The 25,284-nt window shown below is 37.3% G+C and overlaps 1 protein-coding gene and 1 non-coding gene across 6 annotated transcripts in view; both read right to left on the bottom strand.

Moving 5' to 3' along the window:
* The window catches only part of MYO5A (myosin VA), a 205,627-nt gene that overhangs the window by 20,549 nt on the left and 159,794 nt on the right, over window positions 1-25,284 (bottom strand). For 2 of the 5 annotated variants that reach the window (XM_005211877.4, XM_059890853.1), the window contains exons 26-33: window positions 22,075-22,218; window positions 21,798-21,851; window positions 17,943-18,170; window positions 13,146-13,246; window positions 10,327-10,407; window positions 8,356-8,554; window positions 6,005-6,079; window positions 4,620-4,713 (exon numbers count right to left, since the gene is read on the bottom strand). In XM_005211877.4, coding sequence (XP_005211934.1) covers window positions 4,620-4,713; window positions 6,005-6,079; window positions 8,356-8,554; window positions 10,327-10,407; window positions 13,146-13,246; window positions 17,943-18,170; window positions 21,798-21,851; window positions 22,075-22,218 — 976 coding nt within the window. The remainder of the gene's footprint in view (window positions 1-4,619; window positions 4,714-6,004; window positions 6,080-8,355; window positions 8,555-10,326; window positions 10,408-13,145; window positions 13,247-17,942; window positions 18,171-21,797; window positions 21,852-22,074; window positions 22,219-25,284) is intronic. The other 3 variants (XM_005211879.4, XM_024998029.2, XM_059890854.1) reach the window with 3 other exon arrangements.
* MIR1248-2 (microRNA mir-1248-2) lies at window positions 17,455-17,559 on the bottom strand. Its single transcript, NR_031082.1, has one exon. It is a non-coding gene; the product is annotated as a microRNA mir-1248-2 (primary transcript).

The raw sequence follows: 25,284 nt of genomic DNA, 5'->3' as shown, positions 1-25,284 counted from the left end.
TGCCAGGCTCCTCTGCTCAAGGGATTTTCCAAGCAAGAATACTGGAGTGGGTTGCCATTTCCTTTTCCAAGGGATCTTCCAGACCCAGGGATTGAACCCATATCTCCCGCACTATCAGGAGGATTCTTTACCACTGAGCCCTGGGGAAGCCTCTGTATTTAATATTAAAATAATTGCCTAAATGTATTCATTTTTTGGTTTGTTTGTTTTTAGTAAAGTGTTAAAAATCGTACCACAAAGTTGCAACCAAAAAAGTACAACCACTGGTGAACAACCCTTTCAGATGTTAAAAGTAATCACCATTGTTGATGGCAGCTGTGAGAAAAGAACTTGGGGTTAAAAGAAAAGTCTCCAATTTCATCTCATCTGGGAAATGCAAGGGAACACGAGTTACAACAGTGTTTGTGGAGCTAAATGCTAGCAAGCATATTTTTAATTCTCTTATCTATAGGAAGAGGAGCAGTTAAGACATCTATTTAAGTGCAGATTAAGTTTGAGTTCAGAGACTGTTGGCAAACAAAATGCAGATCAGATGCATTAGAAAGTTCTATCTTGCTGAGTCCACAAGGTATCAGTAGTGCTTCTCCTGTCACTCTGGGCAATTTCCCGTGTTAGTTCTGGGAAGCCAGTTCCACAGCACAAGGTTATCACAGAGAACACCAGTACCTGCCAGCGCTCCTGCTTGTGTGGCAGAGAGCCTGGTGACACCTCGTCCACCTCATGCTGCAGCATCACACATCGGGGCTATCAGCGCTGAAAATCACCACCATCTATCAACATTATGATATCTAGAGAGCCATCATACTGTAATTGGACAAATCAGGGCTGTGGCCACTTTCCATAACCTAGTGTTTCAGACGTATGATACAGTCTGGAACCACAGGACTAATGGAAAAATGCATGCATCTTCACAAGAGATATGAGATTCAAGCTATTTAGTTTTACATAAATTATTTCTGGAGACAGTTTAAACACAACACCAGGGGGATCTCAGAATCAGCATACAATGGCCCTCACAGCTCCTGTATATGTTCTGTATGTAAAACAAAATAATAGAATCCCTGCCATCTATGAACTAGTTGCTTTGAGCCACAGGAACAATTCTATGAGGGGAAACTGGAAGGAAACACATTCAACGTATTGATATTAAGTTTATCAACAAAGGCACATATGTGGACTCTGAATAACTCAATACATTTTAAACCTACCAATTTTTATCATATTTGATTACAACGTATAGTATTATTTTATATAACACCAAGGAAGGAAAAATACTGCCAATTAAACTACAACCTAACAACTGCTATAAGATACATCATAATTTCAGAGATGTTAAAATGTGAAAAATTGTGCGCCTCAGAATTTATGAAATATAGTGAATATTTTAACTAAGAGATTACATGTTTTAAAAGAAATCTTCACTTTCCTTTCATATATCTCTAAAGAAGATATTTTTGGTTCTGTACAAAAATGCCAGAGATAAAATTTGCCATATTTTCATTAAAATTTTCTGTGTCTTTGAATTCTTGTCAGAGATTAGAGTCTTTACAAAAACCCAGAGATAAAATATAGGTATCAGCTCAACATAACCTTGATTTATTTAACAAATCATGTATTAATTAAAATGTCAACCCTTATGTAGTATCAGGAAAATATAAAGCCTGAAAGAGAGAAGCCAGAATACTACACAGTTTTTAAAGACTCGGGGGATGCCGGGGGTCATTTAGCCCAATGCTCCATCTAATACAGACATCTTTATAGAAAGATCTGAAGCAATACCTATTTTTATCATCTAGATTATTTATACTTGAGAGAAAAACATTCCTGAACCTTTTTATCCTAGAAAAAGAAAGGAAATTGGAAGATTTTTTTCCCCCCTCACTTTTGGTACAGGGAAGACCTTGATCTCAGGTTTAACTGAGACAGTCAAATAAATTACTATAAGAAGAAAGAATCTGTTGAGAAATACAACACAAAGGAGAGAAGTCAGTGGTCCTCAGAAGGCATGGATTCTAGTTCCACTTTGGCCACTAAGTGGCTGAGACTTTGGAAGTCACGGTTTCTGGGTCTCAGCTCTGTTCTCCTATGAAGTAATTAACTGATTTCTAGAATTCTTTTAGGTCTAAATTCACTGACTTTATGAAAATTGAGATGGAACACCCACTCCTGCATTAAAATATAGCACAAAGCACATCAAACTTTGAAATACTCTTGATTTAGATATATAATTTCTGCTAAAATTAGGTATGTTGGCCTTAAAAAAAGTCTTAGATGGTGTCTAAAAATGTCTCTTTAATTAAGCGTAGCCCATAGGAGGAGGTAAGTCTTGCTATTTTCAACCAGAAGAATTTAAGTACATTATTATATATTTAGAAAAAAATAAGAAAACTTTTAGCTATTAGAAGGTGCTTTGCTATACAAAGTTATCAGTGTTTTCTACACACTGTGGGGATAAGACAACAGGAGACAAAGGTGTGGGAAGGGCTTGTAGCCTTTATGCTCTGCCTTGGGGAGGGGAAGGACACTGCACTCAGTAAGTGCTCAAGACGCATAAGCCAATTTCATCTTATTCTGTAGATGTGTATCATTTAATTCAGTTTTTAAGACTATCATGCCTTTTTTGTTTAATCTAGAAATTGCCTTCTCAAATGTCCTTATAGATTTAAGAATACAATTGGCAGGATAGTTTAACTGATGAGGTTGAATTCTGATTGATAATGGCTTAAAATCACTAACATCATGAAATAGTCTCATGTATCCCTTTAAGTAAAAATATACATATCAAAGAAAGCTAAGTAAAAATGTAAAATAAGTGATTTTTCTATTTATCAAAAGTTACTAGCATATGGTAAATGAATCATTAGGAGCTTAAAAAATAATTTTACAAGTTAATACCCTTAAAATCAGTTTCTTTTAAGCAGATATTCTGCTAATTATCATCTTATGATATAATTAATAGAGTTTAGTGCAGAAGGGTTCTCTGAATAAAGATTTTTTTAAAGTTCTGCCAATAGACATTACAGCCCATGTATGTGATTTGGAGGTTCAAAATTTTAATTGATGAATCACATAATGCTAAAGGATTATATAATAAAACACAACTATAAAGTAATCTATCTGCTATCTAAACAAATATTTCAGTATTTGTACATGGGAGGGAATATTATCCTCTTCAAAGTAAATATCCATGTTGCTGTTCTAAATATTTCTGACACTTATGTACACATTCAACAAACATTAATGGAATGATTGTGACAGGTCAGACAATATGGTAGGTGCTGTGAAAACAAGGGGAAATAAGAGATGGTCACCATGCTCAAAAAGATCACAATCCATTGAGGAAGCCAGTTATCAGACAGAAAATTTGCTAAAGACATGACAGTGAAAACCACAAAGGTGGGAGGTGAACTGTGGTACCACAAAGGGTACAGCCGTAGGGTCTGTCTGGACGATCAGGAAAGGCTGCTCTTGAGCATGTGACATACAACTCTGGTCTCAAAGGATAAGCAGGCCTTGACTAAGAGAAGCGGGAAGATCAAACAGGTGGAAGAGTTATGGCAGGCCTGGCATGTTGGAGGAATGAAAGCCAGACAGTCAATCATGGCAGATTCTTTTGAACATTCCCAGTGATGGGGAATGTTCACCCTTTGAGCACAGCAAAAATCATTCAGTGACAATGACAGAATAGATGGGCGGTCAGACTGCACAGCATCATTTCTGGTCAAAATGGTAATAGCTTGCATAGGTCTGAAGGCAATTCCAAAGAGGGGCTCAAAATCTCTAGAATAATGAGATCGTTGCTGGAATAAGCTTACAATGTGGCTTTAGCCCTGTTCACTGCTACATCCCTGGCACCTACTTACTGAAGGAACACTCACTCACAAGAATCGTTTGTATATAATAAAAACTGATATCCGATTCTTTCTCAAGGTGTTTTCCCATTATCATCATACATAAATCTTGTTTTATAGAATCTCCTTTATAACTACAATTCATTTTTTCCTATTTACTTTTCTTTTTGTTCTGCATTTGATGGTAAGTTCTTTGAGGACAGACTCTGTTTTACTCATCTTAGTATCCCTAATACTAAGAATAACAGTAATAAAAATAAGTTGTAGATAGCATTTACTATGTGTCAGGAACCGTACTAAATTCATTCTACATATTAATTAATTTAATCATTACAACCATGTCAGGTAGATATCATTATCATTCCCATTTAACAGGTGGGAATAGTGAGGAATAGACAGGTTCAGTAACTTGCCTAATATCAGATGACTAATAGTGGAAGACCCAGTATTTAAACCCAAGAAACTTGGCTACAGAATCCACACTCTTAACTGATATGCAATATTAACTAGCACAGTACCTGGCATATAGAAGACAGCCATTAGATGTTTATTTAATGAATTCTCTCTTTGTAAGTTAGTACTACCATGAAAAGAACATTTTTCCCCACTCAGCAATGGAGATTTCTACTCCACGGAGGCCAGGTTTGTTGAAACTCATTTTTGTTATTGTTCCTAATATTCACACACAAATTGAGCCACACTCTTAAGCCACTAGGATAGTATATAAAACCAAGGTTCAGCAACTGTCATAAAAACATGTTTAAATACCTTCTAGTTCACCAATTTTTTTGGCAAATACTTTCAGTTGTTTTTTCAGTTTCCGGACAGTCTTATCTTGTTTTTCGAGTTGTTCCATCAAATCCTAAAGATCAAAATGAGAAATATAACAGAAAGATCAAAATAAACCATCTAAAATGCAGAGAAGGAAAGCAGACACAAAATTACAGAAACAGTACTTAGTTTTACATAAAAAGTTAGTTTTACATAAAAGCTCCATAAAAGCTCATTGGTGGAGCCCCACCTGGCTAAAACTGGCAGGCAATAGGAAAGGCAGCTATAATAAAAGCAAATGTTAAAATATACAGTGCAGTAACTCCTTTACAGCGTGATGGACAGCAGGCTCACTATGGAGTGAGTAGACTCCAGTAGACTCCGTGGGGGCAAAACAATTAAATGCTCATAAAATGTACTGCTATTTCAGTAGAAAGTTTTTCATTTAAAGGGGGAATAAGCAAGGTAAATTTTGATGAATGCACACAGTTTTGTGTGAAGCTTTAAGGATGGTTGAACTTAGGGGCTTTTAACTGACACCTATGTGTGTGAAGCACTGTCTCTATGAGTTAGTTCCACCCTTTGGAGAGGCTAAAACTAGTCCTATAACTTAAGAAAAGTTAAAAGGTTTCGGGAATTAAAAGGTAAGTTAAAAAATAACCACAGAGAACAGTACAGAGTGGTTAACAGACTAAGTGACAGTTAGATAAAACACCCATAGAAATCTCCTGGGTAATATAATTTTGCTTATAGGGAAAAAAGGGGATAATTCCATATGATTTGTGCAAAAAGAGAAAACAAAAGCAGTACATTCATGGGCAGGGGTTAGAAAAAAAAAGGTGTGGTACTTGGCTCCCTAATCAAGAATTCTTTCAAATGACAGGCAGAGACAAAGAATCAATAATTAAGAAGAAAAGTGGGCAACAGCAAACCAGGAGCTTCAAGTGGAAATAAAGCAATGATTTAAGAGGTTTGTGGTTGCTATTCAGGATACGGATTTTAAAAGGCATTTATAAATACAAGGATTCATTCTTTTTCCAATTTAGACAGGGCTGACTTAGGTATTAGACCAATGATTCAAAAGGAACAGTTGCTAACATTTCACAGTGTTCAGTTGTGCTTCTTGGATTTTTACTTTACCTTTCAAATCATATTTTGCTTCCATCACACTGTAAGCCTAGTGTTAATAACAAACCAAAGGTGACAATGGACGCAGGACACTGACAGAGGCGACATCACTGGCTAAAAGACAGCTGTGGGGAGAAACAGGTTTTGTGGAAGTTTCTGAAGAGACCTCCCAGGAAGGGCAGGCAGAGTGCTCTTCGCTTTATAGAGGGCTAGAAACAGTGAGGAAGACGACAGAGAAGCACTCTTTTACATACAATCATCCGTTTGTAAAGTGAAATCCGATATGATTGATACTTCTTAGGGTCATCTGCATATAATTCCTCAAAATACTGAAAAAACAGGCACAATGGACATTTGTTTTTCTGTATCTTTGAGGGGAATGCTACCTCTCAGCAAAACCAATTTTAAAATATTTTAAAACACAGATAAGGAATCTATATATATAGACTCAAATGGCTCTGATTTGACATCTGTCATTGCCCTCTAATTTTTCTAGTACAGATGATTCTGATTCTATATCCACAAATACATTTTCACATGCTTGGAGGAAACAGGCGATGTTAGCAGGTAAACAGAGCTGTGGTCCATATTCCCCAGACAAGGCTGTTATTTCACTCCTCAGACCTACTCCTAGGCTGCTGCACTTTCTCTGCTGCCAGCAGCAGCAGCAAGAGTGGGGAAGGCAATTCAAACAAAAGTGAGGATACTGGCCAAGTTGGAGCTCTTGTTTGATGTTGGAAAGACTGGGCAGAAGCTGTGTGCCTTCCTTCTCTGAAGGGCAGCTTGGGGCAACCTGTGAAGTTTGCTCACTAGAGGAGGCAGAACAGTCATCTCTGTATTTGCGTTTGTTGGGTAGGTGGGTGGGAAGGGTTTTCAGGGTAGAGTTTCGAAGAACACAAAGCCTAGGCCCACCGGTGCTTTAATATTCTGCCCAAGTGCTTCCTACAGAAATGCAAAAATAAGACACTCTAATGACAGTTGAAAAACTGCATCATCCCCTATAGGTAAGTTTGAATCCATTCTCCTGAATTAGCAATCAGTGAGGCAGGAGAAGCCTATGAACCTACAAAGAGTTTTCCTAAAATTCAAATTAGGTTTCACCAGCTTAGAATATGGAAGGGATTGATTTATTTTTGTATCAGCTATACAAAATCGAAAAGAAAAGTAATAATGCACACAAGATTGCAAGGGAAATGCTTAACCAACTTAGCAAAACAACTCTGAGAATCTACCACCCAGAAGCATCTTTATTTCATGGTTTCACCTTGTATTTTAAGATAATGATTTAAAAGCACAGAATTTATATGCTAATCAATCATTATTATGTTATTGAGTATATTTATCAAGTCTTAGGCACTGAAGCACTGTTAGTTTAAGCAACAATATACTTGTGAGTAATAAAATGACATGATTCAGATCTTCCTCCACAAATCAGTGATATTTCAGGCACTTTGAAAAGAGTCTAGACTTCAAGTCCCTCACCCATCTCTCCCATTGCCACAGTCTCACCAGCATGCTGTCCTCAGAAGGAAGGACAGACTGGGAAAAGAATACCTTTGGGTTTTGCTTCCAACTAATATAAAAGATGGTTGAACAGGTGACACTAGAAAACTACCTGTAATGCAAACGATCACTAATGGATAATTCAGGTTGATACATCTTTAAAGAAAATCCAAATTACTTTATTACAAGTTATTAAAATCCTGAATTAAAGAAACAATTACCACTAGCCCTAAACAGCTTTTCTCAAAACCAGTCTGACACTTCAGTATAGATTTTATATAGAAATGTGGAATTGGGAGTTCCCTGGTCAGAGAACTGAGACCCTGTAAGCCATGTGGCAAAGCCCCACCACCACCTGCCAAAAAAAAAAAAGGAAATATAACTTTTCAATGACTTAATTTAATAAATGTTTATCAAACCTAAGTAGAAATCTGTAATAAAAGTTATTTTGTGGCTGAGAAAGAAATATTTTGGAAAATATTTTCTATAAAAGAAAGGACAGAAAGAGAAAAACAAACAAACAAACTTGGTCATTCGGAATCTATCTGGCAAGGGAAAAAAAAATCTCTCCATTCACTGTCTGAATTCTATTAAAAAGAATCAAGAATGTAGAAACTTGAATCCTGATGTTTCTCCTTGACCCTGGAGTCCCAACCAAGGTCAACCTACAGCCCTCTTTGGTTCTGCCATCTGCTCCCTGACTAACTCTAACCCTGCTGTCTGCCTGAGAAGGAGCTGGGAGGGACTCAGTGGCGCCTGGGGACCAAAGGTTGGCACAACCACACAACCTCCTGGATGGCACAGACTGTGCAGCTGCAGTAGAGGAAGCTGAGCTCTCAAGCTATCAAGACCCCAGCACACAGCCGGCCAGCATCTTCCACACCCTCCAAGCGAGGGCTGAGGTGCTGAGAGGCGTCTGAGCCTTCTGTGACAAACCACCGGAGTACACGCCTTTTTCACTTCTACCAACATAGTTGTATTTTCCTTACTGTGTCTGGGCTAGAGAAAGAGGGTCACAAGTGTGGGGCAGTGAACGGCATCTTTCCCATCCAGGAAGGAGGTTTAGCTCCTAAAGCATGGAGGGCTGCTCTGCTGTCCTTACCAGGTTCTCATTGGTGAGCCGAGTGATCTCGTGCTGCAGGCTGGCCTCAATGCGGGCCTCCGGGGGCAGCTGTAGGTTCTGGGCCAGCAGCTGCTGCTGCCGGTTGTTCTCCTCCTTCAGGCTCTGGATTTCCCCACGGAGAGCTTCAGCCTCATTCTCATGGCTCCTCTTCTGAGACTGCAGCTGGGACTCCAGGAGCCTGTGGAGAAGCCACACATGGAGGAAAGGGAGGTGACATCTGAGTCCCTACCTGGTGGGTGTGAGGCTTTGTGCTCACTTGAAAGGGCAGAAAAATGGGGACTCTGTAGTGTCTGTGTAGCTTCTGACTTGATTAGAGTCTAGAAACTCAAATGGAGCCAGAAACAAAATGACTGCACTCACATATGTGTCTTTCTGAATTGAGGATCCTGCTACAAATACAAAGTTCTCAGAGGCCCTGAAAAACAGGAGAATTTTACTCCTTTGAAAGCTTCATAGGAAATGATGACTAAAACAATTAAAAGACATAACTTTAACCTGGCTTACTACATTTGCAGTAGCATTAATTTAAAGTAGCATTTAAGTTGGCAAAATTAGTATTACTATAATGCCTTTGCCACAAAACAATCACTATGGAGGGCAAGATTACAAATGCCCACTTTAAATCTGCCTTGAAGATCTTCAGCATTCCAGGCGGGGGGTTGTGACCAGGTTCCCACTTTTATCTCTGAAGGAGAGAAAGGCTAGAGTGCTATTCTGAAATACATACAGATTTACTCAAATGCAGACAGAGTTCTGAAATTTTGTTTATATTTTAAACTTGTCATCTTCTTTTCCCCTATAACTTCCTTATCAGTAAGAGAATCCTAACAAGATATGGTTTTGGAAGATCACTATTAGTGGGACCAACAGAGTGGTTCTTGAACTTCTTTGAGCAAACATACAGGTCAGCTGTGCCATGGACTAGGGCACTGGCCAGAGAATACCAGAGCCAACTGGCAACCTCCCTCTACCAGGCACCCCCATTCTACATTCACTCCCTTTCCCAAAGCCAAGACAAAGTTATAGATAGGAATTAACTAACAGGAAGAAAGAAAAGATGTTTTTATTCCAATCCCCTTGGTTAGCAAATGCTGGGCAAAACTTACTGATACTATTATAAGCAAAGAGTAAACAACAGACTAAAAATATTTTGGGGATTACGAAATTTCCAAAGGATCTGAACCAATAACACCACAAAGTTAATGACAACAGTATGTGATAAGAAAAAAGCAGAATAAGTAGAAATTCCTTAAACAAAACAGTCTATTAAGTAGTTTAAAAATTAAGTAGTTTAAATATTAAATATTTACAGTCTATTAAGTAGTTTAAAAATTAAGTACTTAAATATTAAGTAGTTTAAAAATACTGAAATGGTATTTTTAAGACATAAAAACAGTATTTTTAGGACCAAAAAAACCCCAGTATTTTTAAGATTTTAAGACACAAGTATCACTAGAGGAGATGAACGTCTATGTTAGAAAAGTGTTGCTGTTTCAATTTTATTTGCTTTCTCCTAAACATATTTAACATGATGAGTTTGGTAATTATTTTGAACTATAGCTGTGCAGGAAACCTTCCTGGTTTGCTGTTTCACAAATCTGAATTCCACAATAACCACACTGAATGCCAAGTCATGTACTGTTAGGCAGCATGATGATAATATATGAGAATGTAGCTATATTGCCCAGGCACAGATATCCTTTGAACTGATCATGATTCCAAACAAAAAACAGCTAAGTAATATGTATTAATCTTTCCTACAGTTGTTTGGGCTCTAGTTGAGAGGTTTGGGTTTTCTTCCACTCTCAGTGAGACATTCACAAATTTTAGTGTCGGAAATTTACCCAGGAAGACAATGTATAAGAAATACAGAAGTTAAAGTCAGGAGGCCACTGTTAGTAAGAAAAACAACAAATTAATAACATTCCATTTTGAGGAGACAAGTATAACCTGTTGGCTTGTTTTAACCCTTCATAAACCAGCAACAGCTCTCCATCCTCATTCAACTCATGGCAATCCATAGCAGATGGTCTTCCATGCAAAAGGAACAACAATGCAAAACACAAAGGGATACAGGGTGGCAATGAGATGACGATGGTCAACAGTAGCACATGGCATTTCAACATGTTATTAAGTCACTAGGACTGTCTTTATTAATTACAGATGACTTTAAGACATTACCACAGAAATTATTTTTGGTTAATATATTTTTTAATGAGTAATATGTAATATCACATGTAAAGGTGGAGAATTTAAAACAAAATAATCAAGGATCCAGGGCTACTTTTCCTGCAAAATAATAAATGACTTAGGAGGTGGGAAAGACATCTGTTTTTAACATTTTTTTCAGCTAGCAGAGTGATCTTATGTCACACATTATGTTAGAGACTAACCACAACAGTCATACACATATAGAATGAAAATTTAAGCTATTGTCTTCATGTGGCAATCTTTATAATTCACTTCAAAATGAGGTTTTAAGTCTTCTGGGTAGGAATTTTTTTTAGCTTGATAAAATCTAGTTTTGTATTTTTAAAATTGCTTTTAAAAGTTCTTATAGGAGTAACTGATAAATATGTCCAAAGTTCCCAGCTTTTATGACGCAACTTAAAAAAAAATTTTTGCATCAAAAATTAATTTTAAGACCTGGGGAAATTGCTTTTTTATTAGAAAAGTCACATATTTTATTAAAAGTATGTATAATTAACAAGTAAAACTGATGAAACTGATTAGAGGTTTTTTTCTATTGAGTATATAAAAATAATATTTTGAGTGTTTGCCAAGTATCAGACACTGTTTTACATCCTTCCACAGGTATTATTTCATTTAGTTCTCCTAGTAACAATATGTATCATTTGCCATATTGCAGAAGAAGACCCCAAAGTTTAGAAGTTAGATACCTGGCAAGTGCTATCTGACTACAGAGCCCAGGATCTTACTCCTCTTACTAGACTTTTGTTGTTGATACCATGTTTACATAAAACGAATTTCATAGATTGCTCTTTTACTTTTCATTTACCATCTTTCCCTGGAGAGTTGGTCTATTTGCAAGGTCTCGATTGTATTATTACATGCCGATGACTTCAATATTTACATCTCAGCCCACACATCTCTCCTGTTCCAGATCTATATTTTCAATCTCTGAATGAAGTTCTCTTCTTGGATGTCTTCCTACTTCCTTAAATATCTGTAAATCTACTGATAATTTCCTGTACTTCCCCACATCCCAGACCCAGCGTCGTGAAGTGGCACCTCTATATAACCAAGTATCCACCACAGATGCTGCGGAGTTGCTCTTCATGATCCCCCTCCCCTGATCACACATCCAGTAAACTGCAAGGCTGCTCACCTCATCTTCTTAAGTATCTTTCTAAGTGTGTCCCACTTCTTTCAATCCCAATGGCTACCAACTAAGTCAAAGTCACTATAACCAGTCATTCAATTATGGGAATAACCTCTTAACTGGTCTTTATGGTTTTAATCTTGTTCCATTACAGTCTATGCTCTAACATAAAAGCCAAGGCTAGCTTTCCAATCTCATCATACCATTCTCCTACTAAAAATCTTTCAACAGCTTCCACTGTCATTGGAGGGAAGTCCAAGTTCTCTTGGCTATCTCCCCAACGCTCTACAAACTCTGCGAAGGGAAGGACTGCATTTACCTTGCTTAATGCTCTATTGCCAGTATTTGCTGCATGGTCTGGGATGAAACAGGTATACAATATATATCTGGTGACTGAATAGCTTAGCGGATGGATGAACAATTTAATATAGCTCTTTTTACACTAACACATTCTCAGCTATAAGGTATGCTTACAACTTACATTCATAAATTAAAATTTAAGGTTAACCAAATACTTTCATAAGCATTATCTACTCTTGTCCATAAAAGAAGGTAGTAAATACCTTATATCTTACATGGCAGTATTCTTTAGTCTGTGAAGTATTTCTGCATACCAATTCTGATATTATGCATCAAGAGACCTAGATGTACACTGATAATCTCTGTTATCATCACTGGCCAAGTTCTTTTAAGTATGTAGTCTTTTAAGTTCAGAGTTTAATAGCATGAAGGTTCTTTGGGAAGGAGGAGTGGCAGAAAGGCCGAGGACTTTCAGAAATGAGCAGTGATAATCTTAGCTACAGGGAAAGCTTTGGGGAAAGTTCAGTCATTTAGTGACTGTGCAAATCTGCACTCTCAGCCCACCCAAGACTCTTAAGACTGAGCTAAGTGCCGTTAGGATTTTCTCAGAACACTTTAGGAAATGTGACAAAAACTTGGTCTCAAATATCAAGGTCCCATCTTGGGAAGTCATGGTACCCTTCGAGAATTATATGGCCAACACGGATGTGATTCAGCTATTTCATCACTTCTCTTTACATTAAATTTCAATTACTGAAAGCTGCAGCTGCCCCTACAAACCTTCACAAATAACCATCCTGAATAACAAATGGAAGTGACTACCCAAGATAGTCCAAGCTACAGAGTAAGCAGTTGATTTTCTTTCTCAAGGCTAAGGCCCTAAAAACACAGAAATATACTCCCCTGATGTAAAGAACATTTTCCTTTCAATTTCTTATCAGTAATGCTACCGTCTTAAAATGAGATTTTAACTGGGAATATATTGGAAACTTTGGATCCCTTTTGAAGGTCAGCTGATGTCTAACAAAACAATGCATAAACATTTGTACTCGCTGTACAAGAGGCTGGCTTGAAGACTAAAGATTAACAGGATTAAACCAAAATGAATAAAGAAAGATCAACTTACCTGTTGGTTTCTTTCAAACCAATATATGCTTGTGCTATTTCGCCTTTATCTTTCATTTTCTGTACATCTTCTAAAAGTATTGTGGAATCTGTCATTGTGTTCTAAAGGGGAAAAGACATTTCCACATTAAGTGTTAACTCAAAAGCTTTGGACCACATTTAACATTTTTCTTTCTAACAGAATAGAGGGTTTATGAGTTCCACAACACACCTGCCCCACCAGAGCATCTACGCTAGCCCCAGGGTGACTACAGAGAGTGGGGCACAGGCAGTTAAGAGAACAAGGCACCTCCTTCCCTCTCTTGAGAATCCCTAACACTCTACTACAAAGATGATGTGATTTCAGAGAAAACAAAATCATTGATGGGCCATGTGTGTTTTATGCTGTGTGAAATAAATAGATAAATATCAGTATTCTTGCCTGGTTACTATTCTAATGTTTATATACACTTTTAAATATATTTATTTCTATCTATCTATCCATCCAGTGTATATAGCTTTAAAACAATAACCAGGCAAGAACACCAAGAAAGTATTCAATGGAATGTACAAAGCTGTTCTTTCTTTTACTTCTGGACTGATTATAACAAAACAAATGCCCTAAGAAATATGAAAAGTTTGACACAAAATTCATTTTTCTGTTAAAAACTCAGTACAAAAAAATTGGTGTTTAGATTATATGTTTCAGCAAAACTAAAGTTTTCTCTCACATCTTTAGATATATATAAATGGGAAGGATATAGCTCCTTGGAAGTATCTACCATCTGCTGTTATTCACTGTTTTTCACTCTGTTACGGTATAGGAATAGTATATGAGCTTTTGAGATAAACATCTGGCAGGTCAGAATAACTAATGATTTTGTATAGAAAGGACTTTTCTGCTAACATTTTCACTTCCTTTTTTTTTTCTTTTTTTGGTCTAATCTGTTTGACAACCAATATAACTTCAAAATTTTGCTTCTACTCCAGCCGCTCTCTATCTCTCCTAAACCAGGGCAAGAATAGACAATAAGAACAACTGTCCTAATAGTCTCTAAAGCATAACACCCTTTAGAATCCATGGGCCCACTCTGTTTGTCTAAATACTATATGCCTAATCCTTTAGTCAATGTTTGCTCTAAACCCAGGTCTTACAGTAAAGTGGAGATAATAGAATACACTTCAAATATTGTGATCTTAGAGACCAAGATAACTTTAATGCCAACAAGAGGCCCATAAATACTTGCTTTTGAATTCCAGTATTTATTAAAAAAAAAAAAATCGTACTTATATGCTAATGCTGTCCTTTTGTGAGTTTATAAATTCATACTTAAAATACGATAAAAGCTATAAAGAATTTATATTCTACTGAATTTTAAAAATCTTTCACATAAACACTACATATAGCATTTAAAAAGTATTTTAGCTATGTTTTATAAATATTTTACTATACATTTGATAGAAATTTTTTTTTCTTTTTTATGAAGGCATAAAATCTTTCTGTTCTTAAAAAGCCATACTCAGATTTTTTTTTTTATTTGGCTGTACTGCATGGCTTGTGGGATCTTAGTTGCCCAACCATGGATTGAACCCGTGCCCCCTGTAGTGGAAGCACAGAGTCCTAACCACTAGACTGTCAGGGAATTCCCCACACTTAGAATTTTAGTTTTAAGTAATAACTTAAAGAACCAGTATCTATATTAAATAATGCTACATGTATTCTCTGACATCTGAGAACCTATATGATGTGGTTTTGAACTTGTAGTAAATTAGGTAAGTTGATCTAGTGAGCCAGTCTAAACGAAAGATGGTATAAAGTAGCCAGTCCTTCCCTCCTCTGGTCTACCTTAGCTAAGAAACAGGTAAGTATAGGATCAGACTCAGATTACCAGCGCTAGGAAGTTCCTTACTCACTGCTCAAAGAGTTTCTGCCAAGACAGGAACCAGAAGTTCTGAAAGGGCTGCGCCATGTAGGAAAATCCCACCCTTCCCAAGAAGGGGATGCTCAGCTCCTCAGCCTCCTCCTCACCCTTGGCTGACAAACCCACAGCTGGTAGAAGTGAGAGCTTGTGCTTCTGAGTTAAGGGCTTTCCTCCCTGCTTGTGGGGGCCCACCATTACCACCACTGAGGGTCACAGAGCTGACTATGAGTTCAAAAGTCATGGAGGCCTCTCTGTGATCCAGACAGGAACCTATGACATCCATAATTTTACCACTGACTTCTCAAATAGGAAGAGGTCAAACAGGAAATTAATTTGTAAATACCAAAGTAGATTTGGTGGCCAGAAAGGATCAACTGTGTATATTGGGGGATACTTACAAACTAAAATCTAGGATTAAATAGAAGTATTTGCTAAACAATTAAAAAATTCGAATTACCTTGTCATCCTGAAAAATCACAAGTCAGCAAGCACGAAAAACAAATGGAAAAAACAACAAACTCTTAGTTCCATAAATAAATTCCATCAATGAGTCCCCATCAAAACATAAAAAAGCTAACTGTGAAAACAACCATGACTGGTTTCTCCTAAAACTAACTCTGTATGTAAATTAGTATCCATGGAACTGGCATGTGGTGGACATTAACACATATTTATGGAATGGCAACTCTTAATTCTCAGTTGAAATTCTTTTTGAGTTGTTTTGATTTTTCTAATTGTACAGTATTTGTGAGGATGTGAGAAAACAAGCCTGCTGCTCATGTACTGGGGTGAAATTCTTATCTTAGGTTTGTGAGAGTTTCAGTAATGCCTTGACAGGAGGTCATTCATTAGTCCAAGTGAAGCCTCCCAGAACACTTGCAGAGGTAGAGCAGGTAAACTAGATGTGGCTGGACTCTATCATCACCTGGCTCATGGGGTGTCACTGCCTGCAAAGGAGTTGTGAAATGTCTCTTGACTAGAAACGGAGTGGGACAAACAGCCCTGGGATTGAAAGGTCTCAGTCAGTGTCCTGTGCGTTTCTCTTAAGAGAGAAGAGGCTGATGCTATGTGTGGGCTGAGAACCTGGAGAGCAGGGACCTTGGTTAGACAGGGCCAGCCCAACAGGGGCTGGGGAGAAGTCGTCACATGGAATATGTGAGGCAGGTGAGTGAGAGTGTGTGATCCCAGAGCCACATGCTCTTGTGAGCTGAGCTGTTTTTAGGTTCCTTGGTTCATTTTTCTTTCCATTAACTTTTACTAAAGTTTCTGGTTATTACAGAATATCAGATTGTCACAGGAAACCAGACACAGTGATCCTCATTTTGGACTCTACTCCAGCTAGCATGCAGAGGGAGGCTGGTTTCTCAGAGGCTCAGTCCCCTCTGTGAGTTGTCGTTATCAAGTACGTCATGTGCCAGGTCTGGTATCTTAACCACATGCAGAACTACCATTTCTAAGAGAAGTGCTCTTGAACCTTCTAGGCATCCCATTCATTATATACTATAGGCTTCTAAAAATTGAATTATTTTGAGATACAATATTATATTAATTTCATTTATGCAACAAAGTGAGTAGATATTTTTATACCTTACAAAATGATCATGATCATTAAAATGTCTAATTACCATCTGTCACCAGAGTTATTACAGTACTATTGACTATACTCCCTATGCTATAAATTACATCCCTATGACTTATTTATAACTGGAAGTTTGTACCTATTAATTGCCTTCACCGATTTTACCCAACACCCTACATGCCTCCTACCCTGCAATCACTAGTTTGGTCTATGAATCTGCTTCTGTTTTTAGATTTCATGTGTAAGTCATATTGTATGGCATATACTGGTCTCTGTCTGACTTACAGTCATTTTTCACATGACATGTCATGCAGCTGGGATACTTGATTGCCTAATTCTTGGTAACACTTTGCTGCATGAACATGGGCAAGGAGGAACGCAGATCAGGTTTTATGATGATTACTCGAATTCTCTCTGGTATCAAATGACAAAAAGCCCACTTCTCACCAACACACAGCAGTGTTGGATCTGAAGTTACCTGAGGGCAGGGAAGGACTTCAAAGAACCATCTATATCTCCATCCTAGGTCCCTTCTGTGGAATCACTAAATACAGTCCCTTCCATCTGGGCCCACTCCCACATTAAACAGAATTCCTTGAGGTGAGCAGAAACCATCTCCATGTCACTTCTCTTCATTGATCTCATGTACAATCTTTACATGTGTTATCTTCCCAGTTAAACAGGCTATTTTCTTTCTTTTTTTTTTTTTTTCAACTTACATTCTTTAAAACCTCATTTATTAGATTGGTCTAATGACATATTGCACCAAATCTTAAGACAAAGGACACTGGACATTAAGAAAGAGGTCCACCCCAGTCTTTACAATCTAGTGCAGTTCCTCTTCTTCTTGTGTAATACTCTGCTAGCATTATTACAAAAACCAAGGCTATCTTGGTTTCTGTAATTTTAGCACAGTGCTTATACAAGAAGGTATAAACAGGCTATTTTCAACAAATAATTTAAAATTGTATTTAATGGCTTCCCACAGCAAGGTAATTTATGGATTTTTGTACTTAACAGAATTGTATTTCTGATTAAAATTTATTGTGGTCAGATTACTATAAAAATATTCATTTTAAAAGCCCTTTGTTAATGAGTGAGAGGTGAAACTTTGAGAAGCAGTTGGGATTTTACTTGCTTCTTGCTCAGTCTAATTGGTATTTGCAACAGTTTTTAAACAATGTTGAGTTTCTTTTTTTCAAACGATGATATCCTCAATTAGACTAAATACACTTAGGTTTCCTTCACATAAATTGGAGGGAAAGAACAGGAAGAGGCCAGTCCCCAACACCCACCTTCGCCACTTGCTCATGCTCACCTTGGGTTGTATGGCTTCCTTCTGGCTCACCAGCTGAGACCTCAGGATGAGGACTTCCTCCTTGCGGACATCAAGCTCCTCACTCACAGACGTCAGCTGCTCCATGAGGACACGGTAGGCTGGCGCGCCTGGGGCAGTCACCTCAGGGGCACTTTTCTCACTGAGGGCCTTTCGTAACTCATTTAGCTCATTTTTCAGTTTTTTGTTTTCTGACTCTAGTTCTTGACGCTGTAGGATGAGACAAAGAATGGTTCATCACCATCTTCCTCAGCTTTACATAGGATTACTTACCTTTCCCCAGGAAAGCAGAAGAATTCTGCTGGAAAAGACCACCAGAGCCACCCTAGGGAATGGTTCCCCTGGGAACTCAGCTCTGCAAATTCAGAAAGTCAACATCAAGTGGAACTGAGCAAGGTGAATGATACTTTGCTTCATCAACCCAGGTTTCAGAATCAAATTTGTTCCAGGTCTGCCCAGGGTATGTTCACAGGCCTGAAGAGAATGCTGAGTCCTTAGGTATGAGTTTGGGTAAGTACTAAGAAGCTCAGGTTTTCTTTATGTGTAAATACAAGTGCAAGTATCAGGGTCCAACTGTCAGGTTACTTCTAATGAATGGTTCAAATGAGCAGATCCCTGAAATGTTGAGTAGCATCCTCTTATCTCTGTTGTAAAGCGGACGAGAAAAACCACTGGAATTTTAGGCTTCTAATTTCTAATTAAGAAATTATATGACATGTAAGCTAATAAAATTCTCTATAGTGTTTCAATAACAACAAACAATATATTTTTGAAACTTCTTTCCTGTGTGACAAGCTTGTGAAGGTGCTGGCAGAAACCTTGAGATGTGGAAGGAGAGGATGGGCCACCTCCTCCCTCAGCCATCCAGATGGACACACACATCCTTCACCATCTCCACACTGTCACAGACCACCTTCACCATCTCCACACTGTCACAGACCACCTTCACCATCTCCACACTGTCACAGACCACCAGCCATCCTCATGTCACCAGTTAGCGCTGCCCTTGGCACGCTCTGCTCCAACAATGGCAACAGGAGCCCAGAATAGAGTTCTGATGCTAAACTGTTTACTGACACTAAAATACAAAGGGGATAGGATACTGGGTGGGAAATAGTGAAGCAAGCAGGCATCAAAAGTACCATGCTGATTTATTTAGCATTACAATAATGAAAGCGAGACCCTTCCATACAAACATAAAACATTTTATTGTTTCTTCCAGAGAAGCAATTTTAGGTTTGTAGCACCAAATTAGACCTTTCAATATGTCACACTAAGACTATCTGAAGACCTTTTTTTTTCTGCTTTAAGAATTTATAACCTTTTCTTTCATGGATTAGTTCATTCTTATGTGTAAATGAATGCTCCTTCCTATCCCCAGTATCCCACCGAAGTAATCAGATTCATATTTCTGTTTCTGCAACAGAAAAAATATGAATGTCTCTACTTCAACACCTAAGCTCCGATGCCATGTTTCCCAAACTTTAACGTGCATCAGAATCACCTAGAGGGTGGAGGGCTTTAGATTTGGTGTGACGCCCACAGATTCGCTTTTCCATCAAGTTTCCAGGTGTTGTTGACGCAGATGGCCCAGGGACCACATTTTGGAAACACAGCTCTAACACTTTGGAACTTTGTGATCTGGGCTTCATTTTTAACATACTACAGAGAATGTCTCTCCTTGTCAATTTTTTTGTGAAAGGCAGGCAGAAGCAGAAGATTTGGAGATCAGATTCCTATCCCTGTTCCTTTGGCCTGTCCCATCCCATCCCATCTGATTCCTGTCTTGCATAACCCATATCATGATTTGGTTTTCTAGGCAAAGAGTATAAAAGACAAAGGAGAATAATGGAGATGACCCTTTGCTGCCACCCTTTTCTTTTTCCACAAACATAAAAATGTACTACCCTAGTAGTACTTTCACTGGGGGAGCAAAATATTTAATTATGTTATAATTTAGAAAGGCTAAAAAAGGTCCTATGGGGTATTTAAACAGTAAATATCATATTTTGGGGGTGAAAATTAGTTTTCAAACAAGTTGTGATGGGAACCTAGCATGTTTCCTATTGTTTGGCAATCTGGATTCAAGATCAGACTTTACCAACTGATAGTAAATCTCTTCACTGTTCTAAGGCCTCAGTTAATTGATCTTATAAAGGATATAAAAATTATCTCAGAAGTGTGACAATGACTAAACAAGATAAGGTAAAGGAAAAACATTTCAAATTGTAAGGTAAATATAAGGTATTATCAGTTAAGTGTTTAGAATCACTCTTAGTGTCTTCAGGGGAAGGAGTTGAACAAGGCATTGTGGGTTTGGGCGGGTAGAGGACAGGCACTCTCCACACCACGATGCCATACAGCCTGGAGAGGAGGCACTTGTCAGGGCTCTGGACTGTGGGAAGCAGCAATCCACACAGAACAGGGGCCTCTTAATGTGCATAGATTATGTTCTAAATCACAGTAATAGGAAATAATTTATCAGGACTAGATTTGCATAATATTACTAAAAACAAAAAAAAATTCATGATTGTTTAGAGAGACCTCAGGAGTTCTCAAGTATATGTAAATGTCTACTGTTAAATATTTTGTGGCTTTTCTAATTTTTAGTTTTGCTTGGTTATAATTATGAACCTTATTGCAATTTTCCAGCTATTTTAAACCATAATTTTCAAAAGCAGAAAAAAAGTTTAAAAACTGGCATGATCGGAAAACATCGAGAATAATAAATCTAAGGCTAATAAATTAATTAATAACCTAGGGAACTTTCGGAGCTGGTGGTGACTTGACAGCTGACAATCTGATAGCTCAGACTTCTAGGGCTCAAGATTTTGATTCTGGAAAGCAAAGGAAGGAGCCAGGTGGTGCACAGCCAGCTCGGAATCAAGCAATGGGACAGTTTCCCCTCTGGGCTTCATCTCTGTGTTACCCAAGATGCTCTGTATTTTAGGAACTAATGTGCCTAACCAGGGCCTTTTCCTGTGTTCGTGCGCTCTAGAACACACAGTGGCAGCTTATCTCCATCTAGTAAGACTCTGCCTTGAACCACTAAGAAGATAGAGTTCTCCACCTCCATCCCCTTCCCTCCAACTGTTCTTTAAAATGTTAGACTATGTTTCTTCTCTGTAAACAAATATCTGTCTTTCACTGCAAACACATAGTTTCAGTGGGATGTGACGGTTAGAGCATGGGGTTTGGAGTCAGAGACACCAACATTCAAAGTCCGCTCCTGTCAGTTTCTAGTGGGGTTATCTTAGGAAGTTACATATACTTCTTAGTGTCGATTTCTTCATCTATAAAATGGGAATTAAAATGCTTACTTGCAGGATTGTTGTTAAAAACTAAGGCTGATGTATAAAGTGCCTGTATTTTAAAATGATGAAGATAATGACAGCAGCCAACGTATGTTGTGTCTTTACTATGTGCTCAGCACTATTCTACACAGTTTTCATGAATTTCTTCATATAATCCTCATGAAAGTCCTATAAGATAAATATTATCATTGTTCCCACTGTATACATGAGATAACTGAGGATTATTTGCATACAGCCATAGAGTGGGGGATCCAGCATTTGAACCCAAGCAGTCTGACACCAGGGTCCATGTCCTTTACTACTTTCCACAGCCTCCAAAGGCAGCTACTGCTTAGGCTGAAATCTAGCTTCTGTGAAAGAGAACTTTAAAAAGGTAACAATGCAAGGCCAGAAATAATGCCTGCAAAGAGCTTAAGCTAGGGCCTCAGGTACCACCAAGGATGTTCTCTGAGAGAAAGAGGCTCTGAATGGGTTTCTTGCCAAAACAAGATATTCAAAGTCTTGACCAGACACTTCCCATTACCTTGAGTGACTCATATTCCAGTTCTGCACCTCTAATCTGTGGTCTTTCTTCTTCCTAGGGAAAAACATAAAGTTAAGAACTTTATAAATAAGTAGTTATATTTTAATTGTTAATTTTTACTCAGAATATTACCTAGCTCTGCAGAAAACAGTAAAGAGAATTTAGCCCTCACTTGAAGGAAATCCTACTTGATTAAAGTACTTCTGGCCTGAGTTCCCATTAAAGAGACCACAGAACCCAGTTTGCCATGGCCCCAGGGTGGGAGAGCTCTGCTCACCTTTGCCTTGCTGCGGAGCACCTGCTCCTCCTTGCGGTCCAGCTCATCCTGCATCACCTGCTTCTCCTGCTCCAGCTCTGTGACCCGCTTCTGGAGCTTGAGGAACAATGACATGTCCAGAGGCACCTTCTTCTCACTTGGCTCCTAAACTCCAGAAATTATAAGATGGTCAAGATGATTCATAAGATGTAAAATCTGATGAGAAAATGATGAGCAGCTCGGTAGAAAAATAGTCAAACTTATAGGAGAAATATAAATGGCCAAAGAGTACATGAATAGCACATCCAACGAGCTAATAAATGGAGAAATGCAAATTAAACAACAGTGAGGTACCGCTTTCCTCCATCATATTGATAAAGACTAACAGTGTCTTACATGATGTTGGTGGAAGTATAAGTAGGCCCTTTAGAAGAGAAAGTGAGCTGTATTCACTAAAATTTAAATCTGTATATCCATTAAACTAGCAATCTATGTTTAAGAATTAATTCTACAAAAATATTTACACAAGTACACAAAAATATCAATATAAAAGATGTTCACTGTAGTATTTTTGTAATCACAAAACCTGAAAAGACTCCAAATACTGGTCAATAGGAGACCTACTTAAATAAATTCTGGTATAATCAAACTATGAGATATTTACAGCTGTTAAAAAGAATGAAGTAGATCTACACAAGTAGATAAATATGTTCTAGATAAAAGTATTAAGTGAAATATACAACTTGCAGGATAGTATCTATATTGTGATCTAATTTTTCTTAAAAAAAAAAATACACGTGACTTTTAAATATACCAAGCCTATGGCATACAACAATCTAAAAGGCCATCATGGTTATCTTAGAAAATGTGAGGTACTGTGGGAAAGTTTCATTTTCAGTTTCATACATTTCTATATTTGAATTGTGTACAATAAGCATGTACTACTTTTATAATTAGGAAAAATGATTTTTGAAAAGGTGAAATGCTAGTATAAATATATTGAGATCATACAGAGAGAAAACAAAAAAACCAAAACATATATAACCCTTAATAAACTAAAAGATAACCCAGTAGCATTTAAAAGTATGTCAACTGGTTCCAAAACAGAATCACAGTAAGAACTACCAGGTTAAATAAAGATACACTAATTCAAGATAAGCAAAAAGAAGTAATTAACCATCATGGAAATTCTGAGAATGTCATAATTGTTTTACCTCATTTACTTTGTGTTTGAATTTTTAATGAGTTAAGAGAAAGAATTGTATCATTAGACAATGCAGAAGATAAAGAGTCTCTTTTCGTCAGAGAGAAAAAGAATGGTAAGAACAATTTATTTATTTAATTAAATAATCAAAGTATAATTATTAATTATAACAAATATAATTAAGTGTTATATTAATAATTAATAAGTATAATTATCAACCTTTCCCTTCTCCAGGGGATTTTCCCAACCCAGGGACAGAACCCAGATCTCCCACATTGCAGGTGGATTCTTTACCAACTGAGCCACAAGGGAAGCCCTCTTAATTGATCAGCAAATCTTACATTTCCAAATGTCAATTTTTTAAAAAAAAGTTTTTTCTTGATATAAAAGCAAGATAAGTTTTCATAGAAAATTTAGGAAATAAGAAAAGTACAAGAATGAGAACTGTAAGTATAACCTCATATGCAGAGAAAACTCATAATTTTTGTCCAGTCTTTTTTCTATAAATTTAAAGAACAGGAAAAATATTTCATCATAATTTTGTACCATCTTAAAAACTTGGCATTCATTATAACTGTTTCCCAAATTTATAATATGATACTTGAAAGCATAATTTTTGATGGCTGTATTAAAATGTATACCATCATTTGCTTCATCATCATGTTACAGATGAGCACTTAAGTTATTTCTAATTTTTGTACTGAAATATACTAAAGTAAACATCCTAGTATATAAATATCTAAACATTAATGTTGTAATGTCTATTAGGCCTGTTTATACTTCCATCAGTAACCACCACCTTGCCTGGAGCAGCAATGACTGTTATATCATTAAAAAAAAATTGGCTCATTTGAAATACCAATAGTGGTATTTCATTATTGTTTTAACTTATATTTCTTTGCCATTTAATGAGGTTGAATAATTTTTATATTCATTAGCTATTTTGATCTTTTGTGAATTCCTAGTAGTGCCAAGTTCAGCATCATTTTAGTTCTAGAAAAAAACAAACACCTAAGAAGAATCAACTAAACCAAGAAGTGGGGCACTTATAGGCTATCAGAGTCATTTATCTACAAGCTAGTTAGACCTGGACTTTTCTTACTGTCCATTTTATCACACTCAGAGTAAGAAAAAGGTTGGGTATATTGTCTGTCCTGACTTAGTAGAATAGAGATAACATATTTCCTTAACATAAAATCACTACAGAATTTCATTCACATAAATACTTATTTCTATACACCCCACAAATACTGATATTTTAGCTTATTTATAATATAAACATTCCATCTTATGTATTTTAACATTTGTTCATCTTATTAATGATGTACGTATACATGCAAAGTTGCTTCAGTCATGTCCCACTCTTTGCCACACTGTGGTCTGTAGCCCACCAGACTCTTCTGTCCATGGGGATTCTCCAGGCAAGAATGATGGAGTGGCTTGCCATTCCCTCCCTTCCAGGGGATCTTTCCAACCCAGGGATTGAACCTGTGTCTCCTGTGGCTCCTGCATTGCAGGAAGATTCTTTACTGAACCACTGGGGAAGCCCATTAATGATGTATATATCCCTGAAAATTTTAATTATTTAATCCTTTTTTCATACTATAACTGAAGCCTTCATCCTATGAGTGAATATAATATTTCATTCACTGTAATTAAAATGTCATCATTTGGGAATAATTCCTCTCAGCTTTGAATGGTCATTTTTGTTGAAAAGGAATCCTTTTATTAAAATAGGGTGGGATAACTCTTTAGATACCAGCTAATATTACACAAAAAATTAACTAATTGCTATAGATAAGAACAAAATTTTATGGATAGGAACACTTGACAAGTGCAAAACTGTTTGAGACATCAGATCAGATCAGATCAGTTGCTCAGTCATGTCCGACTCTTTGCGACCCCATGAATCGCAGCACGCCAGGCTTCCCTGTCCATCACCAACTCCCAGAGTTCACTGAGACTCACGTCCATCAAGTCAGTGATGCCATCCAGCCATCTCATCCTCTGTCGTCCCCTTCTCCTCC

The sequence above is a fragment of the Bos taurus genome, chromosome 10 (genome assembly GCF_002263795.3).
Source record: "Bos taurus isolate L1 Dominette 01449 registration number 42190680 breed Hereford chromosome 10, ARS-UCD2.0, whole genome shotgun sequence".
Lineage (NCBI taxonomy): Eukaryota > Metazoa > Chordata > Mammalia > Artiodactyla > Bovidae > Bos > Bos taurus.
The sequence above is the reverse complement of the archived record's forward strand: the minus strand, read 5'-3'. Positions and strand labels throughout refer to the sequence as shown.